The sequence below is a fragment of the Conger conger genome, chromosome 3 (assembly GCF_963514075.1).
Source record: "Conger conger chromosome 3, fConCon1.1, whole genome shotgun sequence".
In the NCBI taxonomy this organism is placed as follows: Eukaryota; Metazoa; Chordata; class Actinopteri; order Anguilliformes; family Congridae; genus Conger; species Conger conger.
In genome coordinates, this window is record NC_083762.1 from 60,709,305 (window position 1) to 60,721,026 (window position 11,722).

At 39.6% G+C, this 11,722-nt stretch overlaps 1 protein-coding gene across 3 annotated transcripts in view; it reads right to left on the bottom strand.

Annotated features, from left to right (window-relative positions):
• Positions 1-10,919, bottom strand: part of arhgap15 (Rho GTPase activating protein 15) — a 126,215-nt gene extending 115,296 nt beyond the window's left edge. For 2 of the 3 annotated variants that reach the window (XM_061236773.1, XM_061236771.1), the window contains exons 1-2: positions 10,598-10,753; positions 7,384-7,550 (exon numbers count right to left, since the gene is read on the bottom strand). In XM_061236773.1, the coding sequence (XP_061092757.1) occupies positions 7,384-7,539 (156 nt within the window). In that variant the 5' untranslated portion in view covers positions 7,540-7,550; positions 10,598-10,753. The other variant, XM_061236772.1, reaches the window with a different exon arrangement.
• Between the last annotated feature and the right edge of the window lie 803 nt (positions 10,920-11,722).

Genomic DNA, 11,722 nt, shown 5'->3' on the forward strand with positions numbered 1-11,722 from the left:
TTTTAAGAGATAGGATAGGGCAAAAAAGGAAAGCTGGCAGCATATGTTCACATTTATGTTAAAGGTTTGTGCTATGGCAAAACCATTGCTGAGGGCATAGAAATACAGAGGTCTAGTTTGTCCAACTTTGTAGAGGGAATGTTTCCCATTTCCCTTTACTACAGTGCTGTCCTGCCCTCTACTGTCCCTCATGGAAAACTGCACTGAAAGGAGGAATACAGCGCCGGGACTACAGCACCGGGAATAAACAGCGGCGCTCTTGTCAGCTCTCCCTTCAGAGCCGGGTTCAAGGTCAGCTCACAGGCTATTTCCAGCGCATCTTCGCTTTGTTCCGTGTCACAAAATGACAAGGTAACACAAGCTGGGGTCAGCAGCAATACAGGGGCCGCTTGCATGCGCAGGGGAAGGTGGACATCAATCCTGCCTGACAGTGTCTTTAGGATATGGAGGCCTAACTGTCACTCCCCCCCCCCACACACACACACTCCCACTACCACCCCCCCCGCTCTCCAAACCCCGGCTGGCATATGCACCCCTCCTGACCACCGCAAATCAAAAACAAGAAAGAGCTGTCATTCCACATTAGCGGAATCATTTTCACTCCTGGCAAGGTAAATAAACCTTTCAAGGGGGCACTCGGTCTGATGTTTTATGGATGCGGGCCAACAATGTGCCCCGCAGTTGTCATTTCTATTTGTGTGTTCTTTTAGAGTGGAGTTTTTTTTCTCTCAAGATGTAACACTAGGATTTATCTGGTTTACAACCGTATTTTCCCCTGTCTCAATTTCTTACTCAATCTGTCTCAACTTTTGACCTCGAAATGCATGTGGCAGTTTTTTTTCTACCGACAAAAACAATTGGCGGAGTGATTTTGATAACTTGATACTTACATTATTTGTATTTAATACAAATCCACAGCATCTACTTTGTTGGGCCGTAATATTATGTTAATCTGCATTAAGTTTAGTCATATGTTTCTTATATGTTTTCCATATGACAGATCTGGTAGCTGTTAATATTTTTCATTGTTAAATTGTTTCAATAAATCCTATTTATGACATACAATCTTTTGTTCTCATTCCATTCTCGTTTCAGCGAAAATTCAGCAACACTTGTATTTGCTTTTCTATCTATTTTTATCTGAATTGTATAAATCTATTTGTGCAACATTATCAGATGCAGCTATACAATATACAGTATATGCTCCTATTCACTTTCACATTCTACCATCATGTACTGTAATCTGGACATATAATATACCAGCCTGAACCAGTTTTCCTTCAGGTACAGCAGTTTCCCTCTGAAACCTACAACCTTCTGGTTTCCCTAATGGTATTTTACACTGTTATGCATTTACTGGGTCCATTTACTCAGTGCGGAATGAGTTAGGTTCCAAGTTCATACTTTTACATTTGATCTTTTTTCAGTTTAGTTCTTTCGGTCGCGGGGGTGGGAGTGTAATTGGCCTATTCCTCGATTAGAAGCACGCAAAGAATGGGATAGTAAGCATTGATTTGGTGAGGAAACCAACCAAAAAGGAACAACAAGCGGAACAATTTTGCTTCTATTCAAATCGCCGTCTCTGCCTGTCCTGGACTGGCAGACCGTTTTTCTCTCGCGCGAGTCATTGAGCAGCCTGGTTAATTACCGCGCGAGTCGGCTGTTTCTCTCCCCTCTGGAAACACAGGACCGATGAAGACGGGGGTCTGACAAATGTGCCGTCTGAGTAATTAGCCAGGAAGCTACGCATGAAACATTAAAGCGCGCTGTGCGCTGAGGACGACAATCAAAACAATTAATTTGTTGTCAATTATTCATCACTTTGACAGTCCTGAAACGCCTTGTTAATATGGAAATCAGCCAGGATGCTGGTAAAATTTAGAGTAGGCGATCTGATTTAGGCCCAGGATCATTTGAGCGCAATAACATTCATTTTATGTTCAAAAGCACTTTGTTATTTTAAAAATGTTTAATAATGGGGTTTTTTTCTGGCAACGATAAACATTCTTTTTTTATTTAAAAAAATACATTTTACAAACCAGTAAGGTCATTCTGAAAAAAAGAGACTCTTACTGGTATTATTGTGGAAGAAATAGATATTCGATGGTAAAATGGCATTCGATGGTACAGTATGCCACCGGGAGCATAATTGACCGGGAGCCAGATTTATTTATTAATGTATTTATTTTGTCTATCTGTTGGGTGTGTGCTGTACTTGTAGTATTTGGCACATTAAGTCCATAATCTGGGAATGTACCAAATGTGATCTGGCGCACAAAACCTCTCCAGTGCTATGGGAAAGTATATCGCGTATAGATGCATGCTCTGTGTGGGGAAAGCTCTGGGAAGTGGGAAAAAATACGAAATACTGAAAACATGGTTACGGGGAAAAACTTTGATGCTATGTGTTGTTGCCCATATCAGGCCTATCAAGCAAAAGTAGCCTATATTTTCATGTGGGGAATCTGAAGAATGGGCAACGTGAGGACAGATAGGATCTTCGTCATGAAAAAAAGCATGCTGCCTGATTTATCAGCGTTCCTTTTAATGACTTTGGTTTCAACATCGTTGCATAATATTAAGGTTGCTCTCTGGCTAATATCGCTCTGCGAGTCGTCTGTAACACATAATAAACATGAGCACTTTGAACAACAGTTGGCTAATGCACTGGCAGAACAGTCCAGTTTTATATTTATAATAGAAAAAAACAAAAACGAAACGGGTTTTCTGTCCAAGCCGCCGTTTCGCCCCCCACGTTTTGGAGAACCACGTATTTTACAAAAGCCCCCACCGGTATCAGTTCAGCCGCCGCGAGATACAGCGATCTGGCACGCAAACGCGAATCAATGTTCACCTCCCGGTGTATCTCAGGAGGTGCGGCCTACTGGAACCTCCCCAAACCGAGCTCCCTGCCAGCATCCCACCGCTGCCTATGTGGACCGCCCAATAGCAGCCGACAACATGTCAAATTTACCACATAGTATAGTAATAATAATAAGAATAATACATTGGCTAAAAATCTAAAAATCTCCACAATGATATGAAAGATTGATATCATATTATAGGCAGTATTTGGTTGCAGTAATTGTGGTCAAACCAGTTATTAAGTTTATTAAGGGGGCAATAACTTTTTCACATGGGAAGTTACTTTTTCACACGAGTGATTGACAACTTTTATTAAATTATTTAAAAATGAGATCAAAAATGTCTTGTGTTTACTCGGGTACCATTCAATGAGGCAAACTATGCAATGTTAGGAGGAAATCAGGACAAATACTTTTTCACGGCTCTGTTTGTTTTGAGCACATTTTTAGGTGATGTGTTGGGGGAATGGTCCGCATAAGCTTGTAAAAGCAACTGACTGCTAACTGTTGTCTTTCTCATTTCTTTTGTGTATTTAGTTTGTGTACATATCCCGTGTCCAAACACAAATTAATGTAACTGTTTTCCTATTTGCCAACTGGGCATGGGCCTCCTTGTTAGGTTCAAAGAAAGTTCGTTTTTTTTTTGCATATTGATATGCCAATTATGGGATGAGTCATCCGTCAAGGTAATAGCGCATAGCGGCAGAAATGCTGCGATCAGCCATTACTGGGGGTGTTCATTGGAAAGTGGGTGCTGTAGACTACTGGGGTGTGCAGACTGCAATGCATAATAATGTAGACCACTCATTTAAACAATAGTATTCAATAATAGTAATACCTAATAAATGCTAAAACACCAATAATGATAGTCCCCAACTTGATATTGGATTTCACCTATCCTAAAGTACTAGATGCAGGTGAAGGAGAGGAGAAAAAAAAAAAAAAATTTCAGCACTGATTGGAATAGAGCAGTAGTTTCAAACTCGTTACCATGAAGGGCCATGTGTATAAAGGTCTTTATTCCAACCAATTAGTGTTGCCTTAAGTGATTCCAATTACTCATTTAGCCATATGCATTTAATTGCATTAAAGCACAGAATATAAGCAACAGTTGTTATTTAGACAACACAAATAACACATTTCACTTTCATACTGTACATTATGTGCAAACCTACAGCCCTAATTCAGCAAATGATTGAACTAATTATATAATCAAGATCTGAGGCTGGAATAAAAACCAGCACAGACATGACAAAATAAGATGACTGCGCAGCTCACATGCAGACTGCAGGGTGTAATAAAATAACTGAGCAGCTCACAGGCAGACTGCAGGTTGTAATAAGATAACTGCACAGCTCACAGACAGACTGCAGGGTGTAATAAGATAACTGAGCAGCTCACAGGCAGACTGCAGGGTGTAATAAGATAACTGCACAGCTCACAGACAGACTGCAGGGTGTAATAAGATAACTGAGCAGCTCACAGGCAGACTGCAGGGTGTAATAAGATAACTGAGCAGCTCACAGGCAGACTGCAGGATGTAATAAGATAACTGAGCAGCTCACAGGCAGACTGCAGGATGTAATAAGATAACTGCACAGCTCACAGGCAGACTGCGGGGTGTAAAATATAACTGCACAGCTCACAGGCAGACTACAGGGTTTAAAAGATAACTGCACAGCTCAACAGACAGACTGCAGGGTCTAATAAGATAACTGAGCAGCTCACAGGCAGACTGCAGGGTCTAATAAGATAACTGAGCAGCTCAGCAGACAGACTGCAGGGTGTAATAAGATAACTGCACAGCTCACATGCAGACTGCAGGGTCTAATAAGATAACTGAGCAGCTCACAGGCAGACTGCAGGGTCTAATAAGATAACTGAGCAGCTCAGTAGACAGACTGCAGGGTGTAATAAGATAACTGCACAGCTCACAGGCAGACTGCAGGGTCTAATAAGATAACTGAGCAGCTCACAGGCAGACTGCAGGGTCTAATAAGATAACTGAGCAGCTCAGTAGACAGACTGCAGGGTGTAAAAGATAACTGCACAGCTCACAGGCAGACTGTTTAATAGTATGGTGGTAGTAGTAGTAGTAGTAGTAGTAGTAGTAGTAGTAATAGTTGTTGTAGTAGTAGTAGTAGTAGTAATAGTAGTAGGGCACAATGGGGCGACATTGGTTCAGGCGGTAAGAGCAATTGTCTGGCAATCGGAGAGTCGCCTGTTTGATCCCCCGCCTGGGCTAAATGCTCCTGACGAGCTGGTTGGTGCCTTGCATGGCAGCCAGTTGCCATTGCTGTGTGAGTGAATGGGTGAATGAGAAGCATCAATTGCACAGCGCTTTGGATAAAGGGCTATATAAATGCCTAGCATTGAGTAGTAGTAGTATTTTGCATGTGATTTTAAGTGTTTAAGGATGCAAGGATTTGGACTGCTGCTGTTCATATCCCCATTTAACCAGAATTGACTAAATGTTATTATTTAAGTGTACAGTACAGGCAGTCTAGTCATTTCTATCATGCCAGGTTGTGCATTTTGATATGGCCCAGAAAATAAGATTATACAGATTATGTATGGATCATTGATAACAATTTTTTTTAATTATGTGACAGATTGAAAGGTTGTTAATTGCATTTTCTATTTCATGAATATCCATTTACCTTGGATTTCATTTCCACTGACAATGTCTCAGATTGAATAAAATGTCCAAGCCAAATGCGCAGTGCTGTCTAACAGCTAACAGTAATCATCTTATCAAATAAAACAGCTTAGAAAGTCACAGTAATTATAATCAATTCATATAAATGGTGTTGAGCAAATTCCAGAGAAAACATGACTGATTTAATTCTGCTTTCCTAAATAAGGCCAGCATTAAGGCAACTACTAAATGAATCTGACTTGCTCTGATTATACACATTGAACAATGAACATGCAGTTTCTGCTCTCTAAACACAACATAACACAAAGACACACGCATGCACGCACACGCACGTGCGCACAAACACACACACACACACACACACACACACACACACACACACACACACAGTTTCTGCTCCTTTAGATGTGAAGAGACATTTGGTTTCTAGCATCACCTCCTTTATACACACAGAATGGCACACACCCAGGGGTTCTGACTAACAGAGCGATAACTAAACAAATTCAGGTTTACCCTTTGCTTGTGTTTAATACCAATGTTTCAGCAAGATGTAACTTTGTCAGGCTCAGGGCCTCTTTCCTACTGTAGATGAATCCAGTGAACTACCAGATAGATGTATGGCTAACATATGAATATAAACTAATATATTTAGTCACCCCCACATTTGACATTTACTGTAACACCAACCATGTGATCAGTTGCTTGTACACACAGTAATCTCCCCAATTTCTATTATATTTGCTCAGTGGTTTAGCACCATTTATGTTTTTAATTTAAACATAATCTTTGTTTTTAATAAGTAGTAAATATGTTAGAAGAAGCTAATACATGAATAAGTTATATACGTAGTTATATTCTGTCAATACTGTATGTCTGTTTGTTTTTGTAGTCAATACAGTATTAGTCACTTAATTTTTGATTTGGATATTACAGCTAAAATGTATTGATATATACAAAAGACAGTTTATCCTATTATTAATTTGTCTATTGATGCAGTTGAGATGTTCATATCACCTTTATACTTCAACTGTAATTGCTTTAAGACCATTGGTGACTTTATTTGATATGGCCTGATTCCAATATGTCTGTGTTGATACATTCTCATTTTTACTGCATGAATCCTTATGATTTGCACCAGATAGCACTGATTGTTGTGAACGGTGATACATAATATGAACTGTAGCAATGTCAGGCTGTTTCTTTTGAGTGACTATAATAAATAACCTCGACATAACTAATCCTTTAATGTTGGTTGTTTACATCACGGTGACCGTGTTGTAAACTCCATCAACACCAATGTTTTTGTGCCATACATTTTTTTTCTTAACTGTCTTCTAATGAGGTCTTTGAAGTTTTGTAATAATTAGCAGTTGGTATGCCAAAACAAGAATGCTTGACAATAACTGCATCAGCAGATGACGTTTAACCCCATTGAAGTTGTAGCCCATTTGCTCATCACAAATTTCTGGAGAAAATTCAGTAACACTTTCTTTGAAGGCTACATAAGACCAATACAACTCCTTCATAAGCACTACATAAGCATTCATAAATACTTATATCAACAGACATATGGTGAGTCATATCAACATTGATGACCTACATTGTGTCATTTCACTTGGTACATCATGGTAATGTCACTTGCTGCATCAATGTTGTCATAACACACCAAAAGCCTATTTGCACTTATTCACATATGCGCTTATAAATGCTTATGTAGTAGTTTACGCTTATGAATATGCTATGTAGCGATTATAAAGGAGTCATATAGCTCTTATGTAGGACCCTTCAAAGAAAGTGTTAAAGAAAACAATACTGCCCTGCCCCTAAGCCAAATACAACTTCTGTGACATGGGTACTCACGGGTTTCTGGGCCTGTCCAGGGTCTGGCATGACCATGGACTTGGTCTGGCTGAGCCTTTCCCCAGGGTTGGCGGAAGTCTTTATCCTCATCTGAACCGCACCAGGACCCTGGCTGGCTGCACTTCCCACAGGGGCTTGTTTTGTGTAACTTTGCATCTTTGTTTTTTCTGTTTAGAGTATAAAATAACAAGACAATATAAAAGGTTTGGATTTACTTTCACTGAAGATAGTTCCGTGCGTCTTTGATGAGCATGGATGTTGTGGAGACAGCATAAACGATGACAGGGTGTAGTTTGAGGGAAATGCCTATTAACGGAGTCATTAGCAAACGTATAAACAACCATATTTTGTGTATGAAGTCAGGAATATGCACATGCAGCAGTTTTGGAGAAACGCAAATTAATCTTGGAACAACAAGAGCTTGTTTGAATTTGATAAATGTGCATTCTTCACATGATTGATTGTCGTAATTTAAACAGTGTGATGCATCTATCCCAAAATAATTGGGTTAGTATATATTTCAGAAGACTTCATATCTAATACAATAAGATTCTGCTGTCTTTATTCTGAGTTTGTTCTACAGTTTGCCACCAAAGGGGTAACATAACTTGCTTTCAAATAATTTAAATATTGGCATATTTGTAAATGTATGCAATGAATCATGGCAGACAACTGTTATGTAATATAATCAGAATTTATCAGTGGTATTACTAATTGTCGTGCGTGTTTTAGCAGTGTATCATTTCAATTAAAAAACAACCAAATCAATCATATTTGCATTTTGGTAGTCTCAACTAAATGTTTATACTACAGTTTTGAATTCATGTTCGCTTTCTAGGATAACTCCACACAAAGGGAAGTGAAATCCTTCTCTGGAACAAAAAAAAGGAATTGAGTGTGCTTGTGTGTGTGTGTGTGTGTGTGTGTGTACGGTATATTTACATCTTTCATGTTGCCACCCAAACAATAGTGCTTAGAAAAGGAAGCCCAGCAAATATGTTCAGTTGTGCGAGGGATTGTGTTTGGATTGAAACATGCAATAGATTTCTCTCATTTCACTGGATTTTGTTCATTTAAGAATGAATTGGACAGAAATAATTATGTTTTGAAACCTGCAGATAAACAATGCAACAGATGCTAAAGTGTTTTTTGTTGAAGCTCATATTTTTGTGGTGCTGATTGCATTTAGCCACCCCTTACTAAACATCTATCAAACTAAGAAAAAGTAAAATACGTATTTATAGATACTTTATGTGAAAGTAAATGCATTTATGTCTCTAATCTGCCGTGGATTTTGTCAGGGTTTCTTGACTCATTTTCCAGGCAATACCTTTTTTTTTGGCTCACACGTGCAGATTGCTGCCTTAGTTAATTGGTATCCAGGTGCAGTCTAATTACCAAACCAATCATCCATTATTGGTAGGCGGGCTCTATTCTATTTAAGGCTCATTGTCCCTCTCTTCTGTGTTTGAGTGTTGCATTTCACTTCAGACACTGAGCCAGTTAGAGGTAGCCTGGAAGACTGATTTTTCTTTGTATATTTAAAGGTGTGTTGCCTTGTATTCAGGCAACCATATCAGTTTTTCTTGAATATTTCACCTATTAAGGTCTAAATAGACTCTCTTGTACCAGGTTTTCGGTACTGTTTTAGTTGGCATTTCGCCAGGGAGTTTTCTGTCCTGTTTTCCGCTTTGCCTTTCTCCTCTAGTGATTACCCTAGATTATATTAGTGGGTATCACACATCCTGTGGGTAACTTTTAAGATTCCCTTTTTTGTCGCGTCTGGTCCTCCATCCCCGCTCCCTTACAGGACTTGAGTTGACATAAAGAACAATCTGTTTAGTACTGTTACAGCAGTTCCCATTCAGATTTCATATTTTATTTTAGCAATGTTATCTCCATTATCTTGAGTGAGAACGCACAATGGTATTTATTCTGTGATTATGTAAAGGTGCTGTTGTGTGGCTCTAAAATCTGTTTGAAAGGCTCTGTTCACAAGGATGATAAACTGAACATCAGAACTAGAACTCAGAAGGCTGTCTCAACAGAGACAAAATACTATTGGAATCCATTTTGTGAGACAGATATCATATGAACACTGTTTTACCATATCCATCTGTTTTAATATTTGGTGCAGTTGGTCACAACCATCCTATAGCTTGGGAGTTAAAGAACCAATCTGACATAGGTATTGTCATAGCTGTACAAATCTTGACACAGCGCAGAGCTGTGGAAGATGTGGTATCACATAAGGATCACCAGGGTCAACAGACTAAAATGAAGAGCCTGACAAAAAATGTTTGCCTTGTAAAATGTTGACATCAGACACTATTAAGTAGAGACTTTTATATTACAATGTTCCAATGTGCAGACTTTGATCAAACCTATATTTAAATACAGTAAAACCAGTGGACATTTAGAAATACGTTCCATGAAATATCCAAATACCTTTCACGTGGGAAGACATAACACCAACAACATTCATGACAACCAGACCACATGTGTCCAGCTCAGTAGCTAAATTAAAACACATTTTAAAATGCTTCCATTTGTTAAACTGTCCGCCACAAAGTTTCCTTTCTAAGTATGATAGTACATTAATAAGTACAGTACACTGTGTCATTTGTACTATCCTACAGTAGTTTTTCAGAACTTCAGACTATTGTAGTGTAAACTCTCATCCTAAAGCATACAATATATCACACAAAGGCTGTGAATTATCTGGTGAAAGTTACAGCAATAATTAAAATTAACGATCATATACATTTTCCAGTAACTCAAAACTTGCACTTACTACAAAAGTTAATATGAATACATGGAATCTTCAGTTACTGTGTACAGACTTATGCCTGGAAAAAAAACTACTAGTTATGTACTACTCCTGAACACCTTAGCTTACAGCAAACTATCTGAATACTATAAAGTTTGGAACCACAATTGCATTACAGGTATTAACAATTACTCAGGCGGCGATTCTTAACAAAGTGACAGTAGGCCCAGATAAGGCAGCCGTTACAGGAAGCACTGTATTTCCCCATAACACTCTTCTTGTTCAAAACAACTTTCTCAAACCTCTCACAAAAGTACAAAAATGTAGAAAGCCAACTAATTTGGCAAATGCGAAGATGGTCATTGCTCAGCTTTGAGCAGCGTGTTTTGTTACCATGTTCATTAAAAGCGGTTAATTGTTCAAAACTGGAAAGCGAGCTCTTACCTTGGCCCGCTGAGCCTTCTCACCCCTTAATCTGCCCGAGATGGGGAGAAAGCCTCCGATAAGAGGAAGTGCCGTGGTCACGTGTCTCGGCGAGCTGCCGTCTCAAACCCCCAGCCTTTTGCAGGCCCTATCTGGTGTGAACGCTGGTTCTCTTCGGATTTAAAAACTTACCTCACCACTTCCTGGAAGCAGTTGTCTGTGCTGACTGAGACTGCAGCACTCTGGCTGACGAACCCTCAGAAATGACAGTCAACAGCTACGTCAATGCTTCTAGCGGGCTACTTCATACTGCTGTCGTGGTAAACATGCTTGCAGAAGATGAAGCTTTTGCAGATGAAGTAGAGCGCAGCTTTTTACTTCCGCTTTTTCGGCCTGTTTTTAGTACTCATTTGCTTACGCAAGTTTGGCTTCAGCATGGATGATACAATTTAAGATTTTGGCCTTGAATCGGTTCGGTGATTTAGAGATCCTCCAAGCTGCTCTGCATTGCAACGTCATCACATTAGAGATTTAACATACTGTAATTTTAGTAATGTCTGAGATTAAGATAATGTTCTGCATCTGTTTTTTTGTTTTTTTTCTCGTGAGGGCAGTATATTTATACAGGAAATTACATCATAACAGACTTTCAGGTGGTGGTTTGTGGAGGGTGGAGGGGGGGGGGGGGGGGGTTAGTTCCTGTGGTGTAGGCCACAGCGTGTAAAGAAAGCACATCAGCTACGTTTAGTTTCAATTTTAAGCTGACATAAATGGCTAGCTCTGGGCTAGTGCTGCTGAATGCTCAGGCTTTTGCCCCTTACGAAACACATTCATTCCACATTCTGCTGTATGCCTTACCTGCCTGCTTCATGCCTCTTGCACCAACAGCCTTGTCTGAAGCATCTTAAATGTCAACAGCAGAGGAGGAGGTGAGAGCTGTTCTGTCAGAGCATGAATACACTGTCCAAACCTGGGAGGTTTGCAGGTCCAGAATTCTCCAATATCTGCAAAGCAACTGCCATGATCTGGGCAGTACACCAGGGCAACGAGCCACTCTCCTCCTCTTTGAAGTCTAAACATCAACCAGGGTGTGCAGTTTTGTTTTTATCACTTTTGTACGTTTGGTAAAATACAACTCGGCTGGGG